Source organism: Oncorhynchus gorbuscha, linkage group LG14, assembly GCF_021184085.1.
Source record: "Oncorhynchus gorbuscha isolate QuinsamMale2020 ecotype Even-year linkage group LG14, OgorEven_v1.0, whole genome shotgun sequence".
NCBI lineage: Eukaryota > Metazoa > Chordata > Actinopteri > Salmoniformes > Salmonidae > Oncorhynchus > Oncorhynchus gorbuscha.
Genome location: NC_060186.1, coordinates 11,924,495 through 11,948,882, shown reverse-complemented (window position 1 = coordinate 11,948,882; position 24,388 = coordinate 11,924,495). Strand labels below are relative to the sequence as shown.

Sequence of the window (24,388 nt, the reverse complement as noted above, 5' to 3'; positions counted from 1 at the left end):
TAGCATTCTCACGTAAGTATTCCTTTTGTCTAGGTGGGAAAGGGCAGTGTGGAGTGCAATAGAGATTGCATCACCTGTAGATCTGTTTGGGCGTTTCTTGCAGGATGACAATATCTGTTTTACCGATTTCTTTGGTGAAGTCCAGGTTCCTGCTCTTTAGGCCAAAGGCAGATGACCTCAGGCCTTGGATATTCCAGGATGAGATAGTGAAGGCTTTGTGTTCCATAAAGTTGTTGGTCGTGTGGTTTAGCCTCAGGTTAGTAAGTGTGAGCAGAGCCTGCTGTGCATCTGGTACATGCCATTGGCTTGGGCTAGGGGGGGTTGGGGCTGTTTTCCTGCTCACGGCCTGGGCATATGTGTGACTTCCATGTTGAGGACCTCTTTGCGGGGGTGGGGTGCATGGGGTGGACAGGAGGGGTATAGGTCTGATCTAAGGGGGCCTAAATGGGTTGTGGGCATGGTTGACTTGGGGGGTGGGGGGGGGTTGATTGGTTGGGGGGGTATGTGGCTGGTGGTGCTGTGGTCTGGATGTAAGTCCTCTTGGCGTGGGTCCTCTATGTATAGATTCTGGGGGGGTCATGCAGGTCTGGGAGAGTGTCTCGCTAGTCTGGGTGGGCTGTCTATTGATCTGTTTCTCCTGTGTGAAGTGTTGGGGCTACGTTTGAGAGCGATGTCCTTTAGAGTCCGGGCGAAGGTGGGTACTGCTGCCTTGTATAGGTGGACCTGGTCATAGAGGCTGTTCAAGTCCAGGATGGAGTGGTGGGCCAGGAAAACATTTGGTTTTGAGGCACAGTCACGGGAAATACTTGCGTTTACCCACTGTATGGTAGCAGGGTGGAAGTATTTTCGTGGTAGCAGGGTAGAGATAACCACTTGTGATTTGGGGAAAGTAGAAGAAGCTTTTTCAATCACTCCCTTCAGTGCTGTGGCCACCCTTTCCTGCTGTGTTCTCAGGTTGTTTGTGCCTGTGTGTATTATTATGTGGCTGGGTGACTCTAGTTGGTCATCCTACAGAAGGTCTAGGGCGCGCTGGGTGTTTGGACACCAGAGTTTAGACACACTGTGTTTGGGGAAAAGTTATTTTTCTTGTATATATTACCCATTTGAGTCCATAAGGAGAACAATCTGTGTCTAGGTGGGTCTCTGGGTGGGTCTCTGGGCGGGTGTCTGGGCGGGACCTGGGTGTAATGGTATAGCCATGTGTCGGTGAGTGCTCTCTGATCATGCCAACCTGCCCCAGATGAGTCTATATGTGAAGAACTAGCTTACCTGGTTAAATAAAGGTGAAAAAGAAAAGCCTAAGGGTCGTAAATCTCCAGACTCTCCTCCCACTTCAACAGTGGCGCTTTGTGGACTTTCACAGAAACCCAACACTAATGGCCCCTTCCTTTCAGATAGCAACCCGAGCTGCCATGTTAAAACAGCTTCACTGACCATCCTGTAAATATAGCCATTCATTCACAGCCCCCAGGCAAAGCGAGAGAGAGAGAGAGAGAGAGAGAGAGAGAGAGAGAGAGAGAGAGAGAGAGAGAGAGAGAGAGAGAGAGAGAGAGAGAGAGAGAGAGAGAGAGAGAGAGAGAGAGAGAGAGAGAGAGAGAGAGAGAGAGAGAGAGAGAGAGAGAGAGAGAGAGAGAGAGAGAGAGGTCCCTTGGAGCAAAGATATGGCAGGGAAAGAGTAGGTAGCAAGAGCGAGAAAAAGAGAGGGAAGGGAATAAAAGTTTGTGGCGAAATCTGCTCGGAGCCTTCACCGTGCGCTGCCACTTTAAGAGCGCATGAGCAGTAAGGAAGGAGGAAATAAAGAGAGCTTGTTCAGCTGTTTGGGGAGGAACTCTTGGGTGGCGCGACAGTTTGATTGTGTGTGCTGTGCTGCAGAAGTTTTGTTTGTTTTCAGCATTTGTAGTTTATAAAGTATTTAACTCAATCATCGGTGTGATCGCTTTAGATCGTGGTTGTTTTTGTTTGGGACCGCTCCCGTTATGGATCGCATGGATTAGTAGCAACATTGTTGCGAAGCTTTAACAAACAAACCAACAAACCATCGGACAGTCAGACACCGGCAGGCCTGAAGACCACAGCTAAGATTTATCTTTTTCTCTCTCTTTCTCTTCGCTCTCATTCCAGTGCTTTACCCTGGAACAGACTCTCTATTTGTTAAATGCACTGCCCATTGAAGTTCATTAGAGCTGGACTATTATTTCCCTGCCAGAAGTATCTGGATGGACATTTTAGTAGGTTACTTGCAAGCTGTATATTATGTGAACTGTATTGAGGTGGGGTGTACTAATGACATGTGGCCGAGAAGACTGTGGACATTTTTAAGGCCTTTGTTGTGTCGATGAACACCCCCCACATTCATACCCTCTGCACTCACCCACTAGAAAATAATACAGATTATTGTAAATCCTATGTTGATGACTGGGTTCGTTCTTGTATGAAGTTGCTGTTGAATTGCTCTGCCATTATTAGTATTAGTATTATTGTATGAGGTATTCTTGTTGGGGTTACCCCTGTGCTGTGATGTGGGTTTTATATGGTGTGTATTCTCTTTTCTCTCCACTGGCTATCTGGTAAACAGGCTACACTCTAGGCAGTCTCTTCTGCTGATGTGTGTGGGTCTGGTAGTGGTACTCTCTCTATTCTACTCTTTTCCTTTCGGCAGGGTTAATACCTGCCTGGCGCCCGAACAAAATCTTTCTTTACCCCTCTCTTAATAAATACCGCTACAAGTTACAATGTGAATGACAGAAAGGAAGGTGTGTTTTGTGTGTGCTGTTGTCCCTAGGGAGGCTTGTATACAGCAGCATGATGAGATTGTATTGCTCTTGCATGGTGGGAAGTGGTTGGATGTGATGGGGAGTGGAGTGTAGCTGACTGGGTGTCTCTATGCCAGGTGAGCCACAACTTCACAGGCGTGAAATAGAATCTTGACAGAGCTGCAGCCTGGGCCTCTTATTCATAGTCTGTCCTGCTTCATATACAGGCCCCCTGGTGGCTGAAGCAATCACATGTATGGCTCAGGATTGGCACAGAAATACACACACACACACACACACACACACACACACACACACACACACACACACACACACACACACACACACACACACACACACACACACACACACACACACACACACACACACACACACACACACACACACACACACACACACACACACACACCAAAGAGGCTGTCTCTGCAGGTAGCCGGCTGGTAAGTGGTCAGATTAAACACAGTACACACCAAAGATATCCCTGGCCTCTTCTCCCGCTCCTGGTCGAACAGCTGTTCGTGTTTCAGCCAGGCTGGGTGGGTGGATGGATGGATGCTGGGTAATTGGGTCTGCTCTTCGTTTGGCCCCCTCTCTGCTGATCACAAAGCCGGAAATATACAGTAGCTCGAAGTCCCGATAAGTCTACAGTACAAAGGTAGAGCACTATAATATAGGGAATGGAGCTGTTTAAAGACATATCATGGTTTTAAGCCATTTCTATGTGTCTGTCTCAGTTTATTATCTCTGTTTAGTCTTTATATTCTCTGTGGTTGACTCTTGGGGAGAGACATATTGGAGTGGACTTCCAGGAACGATTCCCCTGGGAGAGAGCGCCTGCTCTCTTGGACGTCATCCAGTTCCCGAACATACAACGGCTCCTCAAAGACCCGGGGGATTCTTCAGCGGTGCAGACCAGGGCATAGGTCACAAAAGCAAACAGAGGCGGAAGACAGAGCATCCAGTCCCAGCTGGAGGCCATCTAACGCTGTGCTCAACTCAATACAAGAGGATCAATACCAACAGGACAGTACAGTTTCCTTTACGGTGACAGACAGCAATGTTAGAATATGCGCTCGGCAGTCGGCATACCGATGGCATGGCATTCCACTTCTGAGACAGTGACCTCATGGCGAGCCATGGCAAATTCCATTATCCCTCTAGAACAAACCAAATGGAACTCAGGACTACTTTGTAATGAGAGATACGAATCCATGTGGTCACTGGAAACCACCGGCAGGGACAGGCCTAATAACTCCATGTTTTACTGATCAAGCAAATGTAAAGCTCATGCTAACTGCATCTTCTCCTCAGTGGTTGTACCGTTGTAACCCCTAGGGGTTAGGGAAGGTGACAGAGGGATGTGGAGAGGGTTGTGGCCCCTCCGAGGAGCGATGCTTGTGGCCCCTGGTGGCCGGCCCTGGTCCAGAGGGGTGTTCGGCCGAGCGGAATCCCGGGAACTCGGGTCGGAGCGCTACTGTCGTCAATCCATCGATTACAGATGAAACCAAGCTGACAGCACCCCCACGCTCCAACGAGCACAGAGACACACACTGCATCATGGCAAGAAAAACACACACACGTCAACAAAAAGTTTCCACTCACAGTTCATCAAAGGGAGGAACACGGTGAGGCTGGGTAATCTTGATGAACACGATATCCTCTGTGATATAGAGAAGACTTATCTTATCGATCCTGACATCAAAACCTGGAGCCTCTCAGAACCTCTGACTCCTTTAGAGGAAATGAAAATGGACCTTTCTCATCCCAGGCAAATCAATAGCATGCACGTAATGTACACCCACCCAAACCCACTCACACACACACATACCAAGGGCTAAGTCATTACACATGAACAAGTCAACTCTGACCCCCAAGCATACCATACTTTCATATTTCACAGCGACACTCTTTTTCCTCTCACTGTTTAAGCTCCATCCATCAACCACAATTCCAAGACTGGAGAGCAGTAGGTGACCAATGGCTGTGCAGGTCTGAAGAGATGTCCTCAGGGCTCTGTCTACTGCCTCCTCCAGGTCATTCATGTAGGGCGTCTATTAGAGTTGGAGACGTTGTGATTTGGTGTGCACCAAGGCACCGTTCTAGAATCACTACTTTTTGACCTCAACATGCGGTCACACAAAAAGGTCATTAATCATGCAGAAAGACCATCACATTGGATCAGCTAAATGCCTTGTCTAATACACAAACAACTATCTAGATGTGGAAAGGGCAAGGCGCTTGGCAGACTCTTTATCCCTATGGGGACACCAGTGTGGGTTGCTATGGTCCCCATTAGGATAAGAGCCACCACTGAGCATTTGCTACATGCATGTCTGCCCTACCCTGAGGGCCCTCCTGGCACTGTTCAATGTGCTAATTTGTTTCACAAACCAAGTTAATGTGTGGCCTAATTATATGCAAAACATTCTCTCTCTCTCTCTCTCTCTCTCTCTCTCTCTCTCTCTCTCTCTCTCTCTCTCTCTCTCTCTCTCTCTCTCTCTCTCTCTCTCTCTCTCTCTCTCTCTCTCTCTCTCTCTCTCTCTCTCTCTCTCTCTCTCTCTCTCTCTCTCTCTCTCTCTCTCTCTCTCTCTCTCTCTCTCTCTCTCTCTCTCTCTCTCTCTCTCTCTCTCTCTCTCTCTCTCTCTCTCTCTCTGAAGGGAGTCGTGGGTGTGTGGAGTGCCTGCCGCCAGCCTCGCTGCCCCTCGTGCCACATATCAACCAGACACAGATGAGGAGCGGCATGAAATGACTGTCACTGTGCCAAGCTGGCAGCCTAGGCCTCTCTGTCAAACTCCCTGTCTCTGGGCGGGTCTCTGGGCGGGACCTGTGTGTAATGGTATAGCCCTGTGTGGGTGAGGGCTGTCTGAACTGTTAAATCCACCATTTCAACAGAGCTCCACAGGGCCTTGTAATATACCTTGACGTATTTAAATGTAATTCCACTCAGTAAACAACACACCATATGTCATTGGACCTAGTTCAATAACACCAGCAGCAGTGCTAGCCATGGACCCGTTTTACAGCCATAACCCTCCAACAGTTATGTCGTGTCTGTGTTAAAGGTTTTACCCACAGTGAGAGCTGGCATTTATCAATGCAGGGAGAGCGGTACAAGGCTATAAGAAACACCAAGCTCCCTCTTAGGGAAGAAAGCAATCAGGCATGAATATTAGTCGCAAAAAAAGAGGAAATTGATACTGCAATGTATCCGTGGGGGACCCATGAATATCCACGACCACGAGCAGGTACCACTGCAGTGTGTAGATACCGTGTGTAGTGTGTAGTGTGCAATACCAGAGAGGATTAGAGTGCCAGCCACTGTCACCACTGGTTTACCACAGAGCACTGAAACAGAGGAATCCACAAATGCAGACATTTCTAAATACAGTTGCAGCCTTAATCTAAACTGAGGTTTTGTTTCTACTGGACAACATGTTACCTCGTCCCAAAGCTCAAATGCAACCGCATATAGAAAACCATCTGGGGATAAAATGACTGACATTGAATTCAGTGAGGCAGGAAAGCTTTAGGCTATTTCAGTTATAGAGTGCCCTAAAATACTAATTGTCATCGTCGGTTTCTGTAAAAGTGTGTAAAACATCTAGGTGGAGTAGTTGCCTAATATGGAAATCTTAATATAGGCTGAGTGCCAAGCTTGTAAGCTTTGTGGATTTTACATTGCCTGGCCAACATGCCTTGCTTACAATTTTACAACTCAGTTTTTCATCATATCATAGAAATGATTCAAATGTGTAAAATGGCTGGTGCACCTTAAAGAAACCTCTAGTTTTCCCTGACCACAGAACCTGACCTGGACAACTCCTGGTCCTAATGGGGACTGGATGTGATTGTACAATAAACTTTAGATGACTAGCTAGTCTGGTAGTCCACGTGGCATTATTTTATAGTACGAAGAATACAATTGAACAAAGCTGAATAAAATAGAAAGGATATTTTCTCCAAAGGATTTTGAGCGGTTAACAAAGAAATAGGTACTTTATACCTATAGACAGACGCATCCGGGACGTAACTGCACACATCCTTATCCAATTCCGAGGTGCATATTGAAGATATAGGAAGAACTGTCCACATTTACTTTTCGTCAGCCAACATGAGTAGGCCTAACGAACAGCATAAACACTAATCAATCTACTATCCCCCATAGTACAAAAGTTGACCTATTCTATTCTGTGCGAGAAATAAATATTCCAAACATAGTCTGGGACAGATGCGATAGATCCCAAATTAATACAACCACTAGCATAAAAAAAAAACATTTCTTACGCAATGAGGCTGACGCAACAGATCAGAACGTTTAGCTTAAAATGTTAATAAACCATTAGGCAATTTATTCACTTCATAAGCGCAGCAATACACACACGGCAGTAGGCTATAAGCGAGAATGTTCCATTAGCGGTTAAACACCATTATCAAAAGTTGCCACAAATGAGATTATGCAGGTAATGCTTTTATTATAAAGGTGAATTTTTATGGAGAAAAGGACCTTCCCCAAACTAGAAACTCACGTGCTGCATACATTATGTATGCCAGTTTAGCTCCACACCCGTTGTAAAGCAGGTGTAATGTGCTTCATTTGAAGAAGTTATTTGGCCACTTTAATTGTGATACAAACCTTATCAAAACATTTAGACCTATGGGCTAAACTACATGAGGTGTGCGACTATGATTCTAAAAAGTAATTTAAAAAAAGGCATGGTTTCTTCTGCTGGGCATCATTCACAAGTGATAGGCTAATATTGTCACCCAGCAGACTATTCTTGATCTATTCTTGCCTTTATATATACACTAAATAATAAATGTGTGAAATGAGTTTTGATTTAGAATGGACCATTATCATGCACCTGTATCAAAACAGGGGAGGGGAAACAAAGACATGTCATCTCTGCACTTAAATATCAAATGGAGGACGCTCTTCCCGTGGTTCATTTTCATGCCAGTCAGGTGGACTATACCCCTGTTGTAAAGATAAGCAATGTGCTTAATATTAGGAAAGTTGAGAAATAAATCCAGGAGGCCTAGCCTATAGAAAGGGACAAAAGAAGAATCTATTGTCCCTCTAATCTCTCTGTTTTCTCGCATAATTGTATAGACTCTAGGAATGTTGCTGCAACAGGAGGTCGTGGGCTCTCATGAAGTGCTTGCATTGATGTCAGAGTGATTAGAGAGACAATAGAGTGCAGAGTACCAGGCAGTTAACAAGTTTACTATGACCAGCAGCAGCAGCAGCAGCAGAGCCTAATCAGCGTGACTAAACACGGTCACGTGGAATCTGACTGACTTCATGACACGTGACGGTGACTGCAACATCAGTGTTGTATTTTGAGACAGGCTTGAATAAGCCAAGTAGCCAATAGGCAGAGGGTAGCATCATTTGTCTGATTCTCTGTAATAATGGTATGGGGAAAATAATGCATTTGATTTTGTAAAATGGGTTCTTGCATCAAACAACACACCAACATTTTCAGTCACCTCCTTGTCTGAAGGACAAGTGGATAAACAGTTTAAAAAAAAAAAAATTTTTTTAAAGAACGAGTTCGTATTTACAATAACGCCTACCCTGGACAACGCTGGGTCAATTATGCACCGACCTATTGGAATCTCAATCACAATTGGATGTGATACAGCCTGGATTCATACCAGGTACTGCAGTGACACCTCTTGTACTGAGATGCAGTGTCTTAGACCACTGCACCACTCGGGAGCCCGGTTTAACTTCAAGCCCTGCATGTTTTTATCAAAAGTTACATGGAATGTAGGCCTACATTGAACACCATACATTGGCTGCTACTCTAGGCTGAATGACAGAACAGCTATTTCCATGTTAAAATGTTATGGGATGCATTTTCTCCATTGTTTTTGATGGTAGGCTACTCTGGTAGTCCTACATTATGATCAAATAGCCACAGTAGTCTACCTGGCTACTGTTAAAACTAACTTAAAGCGGGTACAGACTCAGTGTTCACAGAAAACACGAGCTGGAAGTTACACAGAATTTTCACAGTGTTCAAGTTTGCTCTCAGCTGAACTGAAATTTGCTCAGTGCCGAAAACAATTAGAATGAACATTGCTCCAGGCATGTCCCAACAGACAGACCTGGCTGGAACTGTGGAATGAGATTAAAACAGGAAAAGCACATAGCCTACACTACAACCACAGGCTTTTTCTAAGAAATATACATCCATCTGGCTGTGGTCAGGTGTGGTGAGAGAGAGAGAGACAGAGAGTGCGAGAGAGAAAGAGACAGAGAGTGCGAGAGAGAAAGAGAGAGAGAGAGAGAGAGAAAGAGAGACAGAGAGAGAGAGAGAGAGAGAGAGAGAAAGAGACAGAGAGTGCGAGAGAGAAAGAGACAGAGAGAGAGAAAGAGAGAGAGAAAGAGACCGAGAGCGAGAGAGAGAGACAGAGAGTGAGAGAGAGAGAGAGCAAGAGAGTCAGAGACAGAGATATGCTATACAGCTATAGCTGCCCTAAATGTGTGTGTAATACAGTGATCTCACCACAGTGATCAGGGTCGGTCAGGGAGACAAAATGAAAGGCCAAATGTAATTAATCTCTCTCTTTTTCTCACACGGACACACACACTGGAAGGGGGAAGCGGATACCTAGTCAGTTGCACAACTTAATGCATTCAACTGAATTTAACCCAACTGAATCAGAGAGGGGCTGCTTTAATCCACATCGTCAGCGCCCGGGGAACAGTTGTTGTGGGGCTTAACTGTCTTGCTCAAGGGCAGAAGACACAGTATATCACCACACCCTTGCTTCCCCACTGCCCTGTCAGTCACACAATGTACCCTTCATTCAGAGCAAGACAAGAGGAGGACAAAGAGAGAGATGACTGTTCTTTACCAAAACAAGAACAACACAACAGTTGTTCAGTAGAGGCCTGGTTCAACACCCTCCATGCCCTCCTCCTCCCCTCTGATAACTGAGTACAAGTTTGAACAAATATGGAGAACCAACAATCAGTTACATTTCCACATCCACTAGACTGTTTGATAAGAGAGGTGTGGTAATAGCGGAGGTATGGTGTTAAACAGGAGAACAGAAGGTGGGCAGTGGGTGACAGTTCTGGGATGCAGTACACAGCTGTTCTGTTCTAGCCCTCCCTTGGTGAGATCCAGATGACTGCTGGAGTCAGCAACTAATAAGGGACGGACGGACAGGTGTACCATTCAGCATCCCTCCACAGATTACATGAAGCCATCTAGGTTCCACCAACCACATCCCACCAAACTAAAGACTCCTCTTCCACTGACCAATTCTCAATACTGTCATTCAGAACATATTGGCCAGGTCATCACCCACTCAGACCCAAGCCCAGTCAGCAGAATTCCAGCAGATTCCCTTCTTTCCTTTCTAGCGTTCCAGCATACCCCACACAGATCTGCACCCTGACTCTAGAACACGCTGGGCTAAAGCTCTTATTATTCTATGTGTTTCAGCTCTAAATAAGTTTATTCCATGTCTAGAATATAAGAGAATAGCAGCCTATTAGTGGGAGAAGGAATGCAAAAAAGCCTCAACTAAGGCACCCTTACCCCTTATGCATATCTATCACACGTTACAGTACATCCAATGCCCTGCAATTCACAGAACTCAACTAACCAGACAACAGATAATCTCTAGGCCTATTCTTTAATTGTCAAGGCATATCAGGAGAGAGTCAATTCAATCAGATGTCTATCTGGATGTCCTTTTCCAGGCCACAGCACCTCTGCCTGATAACACGCTTTTAACGAAGCCCACAGAGACGCTCGGTTTGGCTGTTACCTAGCAACAAGTGTTCTGAGTGACATTCAATATCCATAAGGGCATACAGCAAGAAAGGCGGCTGGAACAGGCAGAGAGCATTCATTCTATAGAATCCTCATTTGTAAAGAAAAACCTCTGTCTTAGACGGATAATACAGAGACCGTAAACACGGCACCCAGAATCTCGAGTGCGCGCTGTTGTTAAGACTGTCACGAGAGACGACGCAGACTGCAACATGAATAACAATCGGAGGGAAATGCTTTATACAGCCGTAGTTAAACACATTCCTTTGAATGGTCTGATTTCATAAGGATAGATATGGCAGCCAGTTTCTTTATTATCTCCTTCCTCACTGTCTTGTTTGGCTGACTAGTGTTGTCAACTGCGTTTGATGAACACCAAGTTGTTATCCTATCTCTGGTGTGTTTGAATTCTCTCACTCACTCACTCACTCACTCACTCACTCACTCACTCACTCACTCACTCACTCACTCACTCACTCACTCACTCACTCACTCACTCACTCACTCACTCACTCACTCACCATTAACTGGTGCCTCTATTGTTGACAGAGTTAATTATGTGTGTGTTTTCAGTTAGAGTGCAATAACAACACCAGTAGCAGCAGAGAGTAAAACAGAGCCGGTGCTTCAGCATGCATTTGTGAACACGTCAATACTCTCCCTTTCTCACTCACAACATCACGCAATGGTTCAATAAACACAAAGCTGCAAGAATACAAAACACCTAAGCCAATCAACCTGCATGTGGCACAAAGCCAACAGGAAATAGATTAATTATACAATTTGCCTTCACTTCTGATCAGTGCAGCTCAATAGGATGACATCATGAGAAGGAACTTCTTTAGACTAGATTCACCCCCTGGTAGTGTACTACAGCCTAGTGTACTAATCCATCGAGTAGTGCCCCTCACCTTGCACTTCATCATGTCGCTGACCCGTTCCTGCATGGACTGTCCAGCCTTGGGTCTGACCAGGATGTAGAGGGTTCGGACCTCTGGACAGGACCGCAGCAGTTTCTCCACCAGCACCTTGCCCATGAAGCCCGTGGCGCCAGTGATCAGCACATTCTTGCCTGCGTAGTAGTCAGCGATAGACACCATGCTACCATCGGCCCCTGTCTCTTCTCCTGTCTTTCCCATCTGTGTAGCTCGTCCCGTACCCCCAGCCTTCACAAGGCAGCTCCTAGAGAGAAAGATAGAGGGATGGAGGAAGAGGGAATGAGAGAGAGAGAAGAAACGATAGGAGACAATTAGCTGAGGCTGAGAGAAAATTAGAACCACACTACACTCTGTTCAGACTCAGAGTCTTTTTACATGAGCCAACACTCATTACACCTGACATAACCTACAGTATGTATTAATGCTGAGTATTAGGTGACAGACCTGTAGAGAGAAGTAAAGCTGGGACTCACTGGGCGCTGGGAGTAACTTTGTTAATGACATGGTAAGTGGGGAGGACAGGAAGGTCACAGACACACACAAGCATGTCTGTGATGTTATTGCGGATATAGCGAAATTGTCACACCCTGATCTGTTTCACCTGTCTTTGTGCTTGTCTCCACCCTCCTCCAGACATCGCGCATCTTCCCCATTATCCCCAGTGTATTTATACCTGTGTTCTCTGTCTGTTGCCAGTTCGTTTTGTTCATCAAGCCTATCAGCGTTTTTCCCATCTAAAAGTAAAAGAATGGAATTAAGAAATATATAAATATGAACGCAAAAAACTTTCTGTGCTTATAATGTAAGAAATAACTAAAAAAAACGAAATACTGCAAAGTTGCTTTGGAGTTAGAAACAGAGTTGCCAAGTCTATCGGCGATCATGAATATTCATAAGGCAATCAATCACAGCCTATTGCTGTAGTTAAGGTAATGCACCATTATTACCTTTTTCAGAAGTGTCAGCCAGCTTTGGTTATAAGATAGTTTCCAAGCCAATACAAAGAGCATCATTAACCCCTCCCTTCTCAGGGCAGTCATCCAGAGAGCCAACTACATATCGAGGTAAGCAAGAGCTCACCAGCTTGTAGTCCTAAAAAACTGAAATGAGTTAGCATTTTCTACCTCTAGTTTGTGCAGCCATTCCTATGGAGGAAATGAAAAGGGAAAGAATGAGGTTTTGGGATAAACACCGAAAAATAAGGTCTGAGGTTAAAACAGGTTAAGTGTCACGCCCTGGCCTTAGTATTTTGTGTTTTCTTTATTATTTTGGTCAGGCCAGGGTGTGACATGGGTGATTTATGTGTCTTGTCTTGTCTAGGGGTTTATTCGATTTATGGGGTTGTGTTTAGTAGAGTTGTCTAGGAAAGTCTATGGTTGCCTGGAGTGGTTCTCAATCAGAGTCAGGTGATTATCGTTGTCTCTGATTGGGAACCATATTTAGGCAGCCATATTCTTTGGGTATTTTGTGGGTGATTGTTCCTGTCTGTGTTTTGCACCAGTTAGGACTGTTTCAGGTTTTCACGTTTCTTGTTTTGTAGTTTATTCATGTATAGTTTCTTTATTAAAGAACCATGAATTATAACCACGCTGCATTTTGGTCCCCCTCTCTTTCACCAGAAGAAAACTGTAACATTAAGGAGATTTAGTCATTTTAGTTTCATACCTTAATGAACTATGAAGCTTTGTGATTGTTTTGATTACATAAATGCTTCAAAATTCACAAAAAGTGACTTTAGCTGATTATGTCATAGAACAAAAAGAATAAGATCATTTAAGTCTGTGTTTACCACAGACCTTAATTTGGGAGTTTATCCAAAACCCCCATTCATTTCCACATAGGCTTTGGCCATCAAGCCAAGTTAGTCTCTATAGCTATTGCTCTCAATGCCTTCACTCCTACTGTACCTAACACCTTTACCAGCATGAGATATGAGATGAACAACATCGCAGCATGAGACACACATCTGTGACTGCTGCAGGCTAGGGTGGGGTGTGTGTGTGCACGGATGGCTTGCTCTGTTATAGAGCAGCACCCTCATGATGCGTTTGAGGAGTCTCATCCCACATTCTATGCCAAGCATAGCACATACCCACACACACTGCTGTGCTCGGGTGGATGAAATTATGTTGAATTTCATATTTGACTTGGCATATTATATTTGACCTTATTTCAATGCTGATGGTAAAATGCTATGGTTTAAATGTGTATTATTGATATTGTGAATTTGGCATCCTATGTTTAGGGTCCTTCTGTAGCTCAGTTGGTAGAGCATGGCGCTTGTAACGCCAGGGTAGTGTGTTCGATCCCCGGGACCACCCATACGTAGAATGTATGCACACATGACTGTAAGTCGCTTTGGATAAAAGCGTCTGCTAAATGGCATATATTATTATATTAATGGTTGTTACTTCTAAAGATCCAATCAACCATGGGCCAATGATAGTATACCTAGCTTCCCGTTGAAATGATGGTGTCCTTTGGGCAAATCAGATGTCAATGTAGCCTACATAAACCCAACCGCACACCAAATGTACTTTCAAATCCAGCCTGCGTTAGATAAGTTAGAGGAGTTTACTTTCAACTATTCAATGTGATTCCATTCAAAATATCACACGCCTCTCCAAATCGGATGACAACTTCCTGTCTTCCCGGCCTGGCCTCAGTCAACCAGCCTGCAAAACTGGTGTCCTATCAGCCTTGTAAACGATGACCGTCAAATGCAGGCAAAAAGATTGGTCCGTGTTTAGTGAGACCAGCCAACCAAACATGATAAGTGTTGAAGCTAGAGAAGCCATATGTGGGTTCTCTGTATCCTTCTCCATCTTCTGTCCTGGTCTCTGGGCCACAGGTTCCCAACAGTGTTACTGAAGTACCAGAACCACGTCCCCAAAGCAATGATCAAGATAACAGAGAAAACATATAGAAAAACCTTCCTCCCTCCGTCAAACACACAACTCTGACCATAACCTCTCTCCCCCACAGTGGCCTCTTTAAACGCCCTTCCAAACGGGGATCATGGTAAAGGTCCCTCCACTGATGTCATGTCATTCCGGCGGCTCTACGCTCCAGTAAATCGCAGAGATTATTCGGGAGACTAAAGGACCAGGGGGGAGGAGCTGGAGGTCACTATGGATTTGCTCCTCAAAATGCACGCACACACACACACACACACACACACACACACACACACACACACACACACACACACACACACACACACACACACACACACACACACACACCAGCGGTCCAGCCAGGGCATTCCATCCAGGTCACAGCCTTCAGCCGCTCGCTCCTCTTCTCCCCATCAAGAAGTACATTGGAGTGGGAGAGTGAAGGAGCTGATAGGAATAGCCTCACGAACACTTACACAGTATGGAACTACGGTTTATCTATGATCTGTAGACCACCATAATCTCTGTGACTGCTTACAGTAGTTTGGGTCTATAGGGAGAGACTGGCTCTCCTGCCTTCACTAAACGTCCACGCAGCTATGGTATGTTCTTCACCAAGGGGATGGACACTGACACCTGCTGCAGTAGAGTCCCAGTCTTAACACATGGGGCTGGGGGGGCAGAGGGGAGCTGTCACTCACAGACATGCAGCTTGGAGCGAGGGAAGGTGAGGTTGATCCTGGCTCAGGATAAATCCCCAAACCATTTATCTGGTCGATAATGTGTATGATCGAGACTTAGAGGACTCAGCCAAAGTAAGGCTCTGGAGATGTCAATCTCTATTAACTTGATCCTAACTGCTCTGTCACTAAATGCCAATATCATCACATTCCCTGTTTTGTAACCATGAAAGATAGGTCAACTACTTGTTTGCTGATAAGTGCAGAGTCTTCTTGACAAAGAACCATGTAGCCTCAAAGTCATTTAGGGACAGTTCCATAATGATGTTGTGAGACTTTTCTGCTACCAAAGTTACAGCACAAATCCTCCTCCACTGCAGGATTTTCTAGTCAGGCATCCAGCTACTTGCTGTTTCAGCTAATTCCAGACGTTTCCTTCGAGCGAGTGCTTTTCTGTGTTTTGCCTTGGCAGCTCCTCTCACCAGGAGGTCTGTGCTTGTTTTTGGAAGACAGCTGTTGGACTCACGGCGTTGCTCTGCGGTACTCTGCCACCGAGGGCCTTACAGCCTTTAAGCACATCAATCTGCCATTGGTCGGTCAGTAGAGTGGAGTCTTGGAAACCCAAACACACACTACAGCCTCACTGGCTGCCTGTCGTCTGTGAAATGAACACAGACAGAAGCCAGCTCAACAGAGAAAGCATCAGAAAGAGGAACACTGTGACTGACAATAATTAAGGCGACTTTAGTCTACTAAGAACGGGAAGTGCCCAACATCACAAAAGAGAAGTCAGCAGCCTTTTTCACAAAACAGCCACTCTGCCCTGAGAACCCAGGCCTTGGAGGCTGCTCAACCAAAGAGCACCACCCACAACAGTAAACACAGCCACTCTGCCCTGAGAACCCAGGCCTTGGAGGCTGCTCAACCAAAGAGCACCACCCACAACAGTAAACACAGCCACTCTGCCCTGAGAACCCAGGCCTTGGAGGCTGCTCAGCCAAAGAGCACCACCCACAACAGTAAACACAGCCACTCTGCCCTGAGAACCCAGGCCTTGGAGGCTGCTCAACCAAAGAGCACCACCCACAACAGTAAACACAGCCACTCTGCCCTGAGAACCCAGGCCTTGGAGGCTGCTCAACCAAAGAGCACCACCCACAACAGTAAACACAGCCGCGCCAACCACTTCGGTGCCCGCTGCTGCCTGAAACCTGCTGCCAACAGCCCTAGCTCATCCAACAACCTGGCAGTGTGCACTCCCTGGAACCCGGGCAGTACATAGGAGCCGTGCCCTACTTAGGAGCCCAACTATTCCACAGTCGCAGACTGTCAGTCTGCCTGTCTGTTGTTGGCTAATGGGTCAAACACAGAGCTCTGTTTAAAGATTAAGATGGATGACATTGATGATGAACGAGGATTACTGTTTTCATGAGGCACAACGTTTACTGGGAAGGATGAGTAGGGTACAGCCTTGTGAATGAGGGCTGGCATTTACAATGCTGCTTTCCTTCGTTTTGCAGGCCTACTGGTTTGGCCAAAAGAGGAAATGAGTTCTCCCTTTCTCTGTGTTGCGATACGGTGCTCTTTGGCCTCGGGGGGGTGGATGATGGAGAAATATACTGGTCATTAGATTAAAGCAGTGATTAATGTTTCAACAAATTACACCTTAAAGAAAAAAAGATGGATGAACATAATCCTGTGGTTTAGCCTGTGTATGACTAGAGGGAAAATAAGCTACATGAGAATGCTAACAAGCAAACTAAGAAGCACAATAATTGGTTTTCAGCCCAGGACCCACATCAACTTCAAGATGGTGGAAATTCAGTGGACCACCAACAAGTTAGACTGACATTCCCTGACAATCCACTGCTGGTCATTCACTATTCCCAGGAGACACAAGAGTGTCAGTAAACCAGACACAAACCCCCACTGTTACTGAAGCATCCATGGCAAGGGCCTTTCTCAATGATGCATCATCATTGCATGTAACCGCAGCCTCTACTTCCTGCAATCTAGGTCATAATACAGTAAACAAACCTCACTTTAAGGTCAAAACACAAAGCAATCCACAAAAGCCTTTCAACAATAAGTGACAGTCAAGGGCTCTCGTTGGAAATGGCATTATATTATTTACCCCACAAAAACATTCTGTCAGGACTTTTACCTGCTTTGTTTTTCGCTGCCTTGCATGTGTGGGCATTTAATTGCCAAAATAGTTCGATTTAATTGCATTAGCTGTGCAAAATGCTTTAAGATCTTTCTTTTATAAGCCTATAAGTGATTAATGTCATGTAATAATGCGTTTCATTGAGTAATTTCCTTTCTAGTTTTCCATAAACTCTGGATACACAGTAAACCTGGGCTATGGAGACGGTTGTTGTTTTATGACGGCACATTTCCAGTATGGTGCTTGGCCCATAGACTCACACTTTGCTGTTTCCACAAGCCGACTGTCAGATTCAGGTGTCCTCTATGGAACTCATGCACTGGTCGATTGAATGTTTGTATATCGTTACGTTATCTGTGATCTAAAGGATTCTGTAATTACACTACCCCTGACAGTGAGTGATAGAGGCTGGGTACATGGTGTCTATTTGCCTTTGGTCCAGACCCAGACCTGGCCTCTGCTCACTGTACTGCATCACCCTGGTCTGGTTCAGACAGGCCAGGCACAGGATATCATGGCACCTTGGCATCAGTCCAAAGCTCCTATATGGTGAGTGACAGCGACCACAGCTTCCTTGCTCAATAGCCAATAAGATCCAGGATATCTGTGTCCATTCTAAAGACTACCCACCTAACAAGTGTGGGCATAACGTTTAGGGTTTAATCATGTTAAAATATTGAATATAACAGTAATAATACAGAATAAATACAGTGAAATACAAGTCTATATGTTCACGTATTTCAGTAATGGACACTCCACTCAAATCACATGACATTTTAAAAGCCACACAGACCAAAGTATGTGATCCCATGAAAACACACACACTGGTAGTCCTGTCCACACACACACACACACACACACACACACACACACACACACACACACACACACACACACACACACACACACACACACACACACACACACACACACACACACACACACACACACACACACACACACACACAAAATGTCTATGACATTTAAAAAAAAAACACAAAACCCCCACATGTATTTTACAGGCATTACATAATTAAACCATGCTGCAGCAAACACAGGAATAGTCTCGGTCCTACATCACATCAGGAAGAGGGGAGTCAGCAGTAGAACATCTTGGTGTGTGTAATAACTAGTTTGAGCAGTCATTACCAAGGTGTTGGCGGCCCAGTCCCACCTGTCCCTAGGCTGCCACACAGAGACAAAGTGCTGATGGGAACAGGCCCTAATTCACACCAAAGACTCATTACGGAGATGGTGAACAGTTAGCATGTCACACTAGGAGGCCAGGCTAACAGGGGGATGCTTAGATAGAACCCATTCATCACAGGCTGGGACTGTTTTTTTTATTTTTCCTTTATTTAACTAGGCAAGTCAGTTAAGAACAAATTCTTATTTTCAATGACGGCCTAGGAACAGTGGGTTAACTGCCTGTTCAGGGGCAGAACGACAGATTTGTCTGTAGGCCAGTGACTCAATCCCCTAATGTGGAAAAGGGCATATCGTTGCAGCCATAACCACCGACTTCTCAATGTTGCCTGCATCACTGCAGGAGCTTCAAATCAAGTCCTTTTAGATCTGGGGTGACTGATGCACTTATTCCATTTCTCCCTGTCAACTGATGCCTGTAATATAGGGTTGGTTTTCAGCCCAGGACCCACATCAACTTCAAGATGGTGGAAATTCAGTGGACCACCAACAAGTTAGACTGACATTCCCTGACAATCCACTGCTGGTCATTCACTATTCCCAGGAGACACAAGAGTGTCAGTAAACCAGACACAAACCCCCACTGTTACTGAAGCATCCATGTCAAGGGCATTTCTCAATGATGCATCATCCTTACATGTAACCGCAGCCTCTACTTCCTGCTATCAAGGTTATAATACTGTAAACAAACCTACCTGATAGATTTCTACTATTTACATGAATGATGCATGAAAGTGAAGTCTATTTCCAGCCTTGACTTGAGTGACAGGTCCTGAGTAATGATGAGACCAGCCTGAAGTGAGGAGTCGTGACCCAGGCAGATTGATTAGTTTAATCAAGCATTGAGTGGAGAGTCACATTACAATGAACAGGAGATGGAGGGAAATGGACATGCGCACAGCTACGCATCAATGTACAACTACACACTAAATGATGAAGGGGCCTTGTTTGCAGCCAGCACGGTCTATAATTAATGAACATTGGGTGTCATTGGCAAGTTGTCTGGATATACTCCAACTTTTGGTCTTACATTGTGACTATAGCATGATAAGACCAGGAGTTTTTCCTGGTCAAGTCACCAGGTACCAAATCTTTTTTTTGATTTTGATTTATTTAACTAGGCAAGAGGTCAAATGGAAATAGAGGGTTGAAAGTAGAAAGCGGGAGTTTTTACTGACCACAATCCTAGTCCACAAGAAAAGTCTTAGCTCTAGTTGGGAGGCTTCAGGTGGTAAAAAGCAGAAAGGGGGTTAGGTTAGATCAGGAACAGGCAACTCCTGTCTGAGGGGTCCGGAGAGGTTTCACTCTATTACCTCATCCATAGCAAACACAGCTCATTAAACAAATTGCATTGAAAAACTGAAGAGCATGATTAGTTGATTATTGGAGTCAGGTGTGTTAGCTGAGGAAAGTGTGACACCAATCAGTCCCCGAGGACTGGAGTTTCCCAGGCCTGGGCTAGATTATTAAGACACAGAAAAATGATATACCACTCCCAGGCAGATTACAGTATTGCAAAAATATTTATTTCCTTCCATGAATTCGGCACAAGAAGAAAACCTCCCTGAATGCCTCCAACAAACATAGACAAGATGTTCTAACATGTATCATCCACACAACCATCTGTAAAGTAGAGGTACAACCTAGAAAAGCTCACAGATGTCAAGGGAGATGTAGGTCTATTCTTCTTTCACAGGAGAACAATTCACAAAGTAACATTTTTTACGTCTGTTTTTAGCCTTTTAAATGCCAAGATGCCAGAGACAATTTTCCATTCTGTGGAAACCTAATGGACAATAAAGTTTTCTAACGAATCTAACTAACTAGATTTTGGGCCGAAAGTTTTTGTTATTGTTAATTTGGTTGTTCGGGGAAAAGGGGATACAATCAGCTTTGTTATTCTGCTGGGTACAAGGCTGGTCGGAGTGAGAAATTAAATAAATGCTGCTCTCTTACTGTGAGCTCCTAGCTGTCTCTAAGGTTATTCTCAGAGGCACCACTTTACTGCTATAAAGCCGTGTCCCGTTTCCCACATCTGTTAAAAGAACACTGTTATAATTCTGGTAGTTTCTGACAAGTCTATTTTCGGGAATGCAATCAACGTCACCCTCTGTCATACCTTGAGGGGAACAGCGACCTCAATAAGTGATCCCAAGAAACACTGGCATTTACCAAGTATTGTGGCAGAATCCTATTGGAGAGACCAGCTGTGTTGTTTAATGGAGCAGCCAGTTAGTTTTGTCTGTCACCTCTCTGTGTGTTGCAGCCAGGATGGCCCAGCCTGCCAGGCTCTATCTGGGCTTTGGACGGCTGCCCAGGAGGCTCCCATCTATCTATCTATCAAGGAGCTGAGGTGAGCAATCAGCAGGAGGAAGAGAAAAAAAGAAAGATAGATAGACAGACAGATAGATGGGCCTTTTCCTTCACTCTGCGGCCCAACTCATCCCAAACCATCTCAAGTTGGTTGAGGTGGGGGATTGTGGAGGCCAGGTCATTTGATGCAGCACTCCATCAAATAGCCCTTACACAGCTTGGAGGTGTGTTTGGTCATTGTCCTGTTAAAAAACAAATGATAGTGGGACTATGCCCAAACCAGATGGGATGGCGTATCGCTGCAGAATGCTGTGGTAGCCCTGCTGGTTAAGTGTGCCTTGAATTCTAAATAAATCACAGACAGTGTCACCAGCAAAGCACCCCCACACCATAACACCTCCTCTTCCATGCTTTACAGTGGGAAATAAGCATGCGGAGATCATCCATTCACCCACACCACGTCTCACAAAGACAAGGCGGTTTAAATAAAACATCTCCAATTTGGACTCCAGACCAAAGGACAAATTTCCACAGTCTAATGTCCATTGCTTGTGTTTCTTGGCCCAAACAAGTCTCTTCACATGACTGTAAGTCGCTTTGGATAAAAGCGTCTGCTAAATGGCATATATTATTATTATATTCTTCTTCTTATTGGTGTCCTTTAGTAGTGGTTTCTTTGCAGCAATTCAACCACAAAGGCCTGATTCACAGTCTCCACTGAACAGTTTATGTTGGGATGTGTCTGTTACTTGAACTCTGAAGCATTTTTTTGTGCTGCATTTTCTGAGGCTGGTAACTCTAATGAACTTATCCTCTGCAGTAGAAGTAACTCTGGGTCTTCCATTCCTGTGGCGGTCCTCATGAGAGCCAGTTTCATCATAGCGCTTGATCATTTTTGCGACTGCACTTGAAGAAACTTTCAAAGTTCTTGAAATGTTCCATATTGACTGACCTTCATGTCTCAAAGTAATGGACTATCATTTCTCTTTGCTTATTTGAGCTGTTCTTGCCATAATATGGACTTGGTCTTTTACCAAATAGGACTATATTCTGTATACCCCCTTACCTTGTCACAACATAAGTGATGGCTCAAATGCATGAAGAATGAAATAAATTCCACAAATTTACTTTTAGGAAGCCACACCGGTTAACTGAAATGTATTTCAGGTGACTACCTCATGAAGCTGGTTGAGAAAATGCCAAAAGTGTGCAAAGCTGTCATCAAGGCAAAGGGTGGCTATTTGAAGAATCTCAAATAGTAAATATATTTTGATTTGTTTAACACTATTGGTTACTACATGATTCCATATGTGTTATTTCATAGTTTTGATGTCTTCACTATTATTCAACAATGCAGAAAAAAGTTTAAAAAATAAAGAAAAACCCTTGAAGGAGTAGGTGTTCTACAACATTTGACGACTGGTAGTGTACATTCTGAAATTGTCGCCGTAGTTTTACATCTGTTGTTTTTATTTGTGCTTGACTGTACTGAGCCAACGAGGTCCAGGCAAGAAGCAACTCCGTTTTCAGTCGCAATTTGCTTTTACCTCATATAATGACTTCCATGATATTGATACAATGAAGCCTGGTTTGTTTTAAGATAACTCTAATACGGTAGCTAGTGTAAACCTAAGAACGCCTCTCTAACAGTAGTTAAGCAAAATGCCAGCATTCCGCTACAGCCATCATGTTTATGTGAGAATTAAGAAATGATATTGTTTAGCTAGCTAGCTTGCTAGCTAATGTTACCTAGCCGTGTAGACTAGCTACACAGCTGTGTAATTTTATTTGTCACATGCGCCAAATACAACTTGTTTAGCCTTTATTGTGAAATGCTTGCTTACGAGCCCTTCCCAACGACACAGAGTTGAAGAATATAAATAGCAACACAAGAGGAGTAAAATAAAATAAAATACACAAGAATTAAGCTATATACAGGTAGTAGCAGTACCAGATCAATGTGGAGCTATATACAGGGAGTACCAGATCAATGTGGATCTATATACAGGGAGTACCAGTACCAGATCAATGTGGAGCTATATACAGGGAGTATCAGTACCAGATCAATGTGGAGCTGTATACAGGGAGTATCAGTACCAGATCAATGTGGAGCTATATACAGGGAGTAGTAGTACCAGATCAATGTGGAGCTATATACAGGGAGTATCAGTACCAGATCAATGTGGAGCTATATACAGGTAGTAGCAGTACCAGATCAATGTGGAGCTATATACAGGGAGTACCAGTACCAGATCAATGTGGAGCTATATACAGGGAGTATTAGTACCAGATCAATGTGGAGCTATATACAGAGAGTATCAGTACCAGATCAATGTGGAGCTATATACAGGTAGTAGCAGTACCAGATCAATGTGGAGCTATATACAGGGAGTATCAGTACCAGATCAATGTGGATCTATATACAGGAGTACCAGTACCAGATCAATGTGGAGCTATATACAGGGAGTATCAGTACCAGATCAATGTGGAGCTATATACAGGGAGTACCAGTACCAGATCAATGTGGAGCTATATACAGGGAGTACCAGTACCAGATCAATGTGGAGCTATATACAGGGAGTATTAGTACCAGATCAATGTGGAGCTATATACAGAGAGTATCAGTACCAGATCAATGTGGAGCTATATACAGGTAGTAGCAGTACCAGATCAATGTGGAGCTATATACAGGAGTATCAGTACCAGATCAATGTGAAGCTATATACAGGAGTACCAGTACCAGATCAATGTGGAGCTATATACAGGGAGTACCAGTACCAGATCAATGTGGAGCTATATACAGGGAGTATCAGTACCAGATCAATGTGGAGCTATATACAGAGAGTATCAGTACCAGATCAATGTGGAGCTATATACAGGGAGTACCAGTCCCAGATCAATGTGGAGCTATATACAGGGAGTATCAGTACCAGATCAATGTGGAGCTATATACAGGGAGTATCAGTACCAGATCAATGTGGAGCTATATACAGGGAGTACCAGTCCCAGATCAATGTGCAGAGGCAAAAGGAATTTGACGTGGGGTAAAGTGACTACTGTAGGCATCAGGATAGATAATAATAAGGTATTAGAGGTAGATATGTACATAAAGGCAGGGTAAAGTGACTACTGTAGGCATCAGGATAGATCATAATAAGGTATTTGGGTAGATATGTACATGAAGGCAGGGTAAAGTGACTAGGCATCAGGATAGATAATAAGATAAGGTATTTGAGGTAGCTATATGTACATGAAGGCAGGGTAAAGTGACTAGGTATCAGGATAGATAATATGAGTAAAATAAAGAACAGAGTAGCAGCAGTAAATTATGAGTTTAAAAGTGTATGAATGTGCAATGTGTATGTATGTGTGTTTGCGTTGTGTTGGTATGCGTGTTTGTGTTGTGTGTGTGGGTTTTGTGTGGGAGTGTCAATGTAGAGTGAGTGAGATGAATGTGGAGTGATGAGTGAGTGAGTGAGTGAGTGACCAGTGACCAGATGAGTAATGGTGGAGCATATATAGTCTAGTGAGAGTGAGTGTACATAGGGTCAGTGCAAGATAGAGAGTGCATATAGTTTGGGTATCATTAATTGAATATTTAGCAGTCTGAACATTTA

General features: G+C 44.4%; 1 protein-coding gene across 1 annotated transcript in view; it reads right to left on the bottom strand.

Annotated features, from left to right (window-relative positions):
- LOC123994440 (fatty acyl-CoA reductase 1-like) overlaps window positions 1–24,388 on the bottom strand; it is a 74,135-nt gene that overhangs the window by 38,028 nt on the left and 11,719 nt on the right. The window contains exon 2 of the mRNA XM_046297021.1: window positions 11,482–11,752. Coding sequence (XP_046152977.1) covers window positions 11,482–11,752 — 271 coding nt within the window. The remainder of the gene's footprint in view (window positions 1–11,481; window positions 11,753–24,388) is intronic.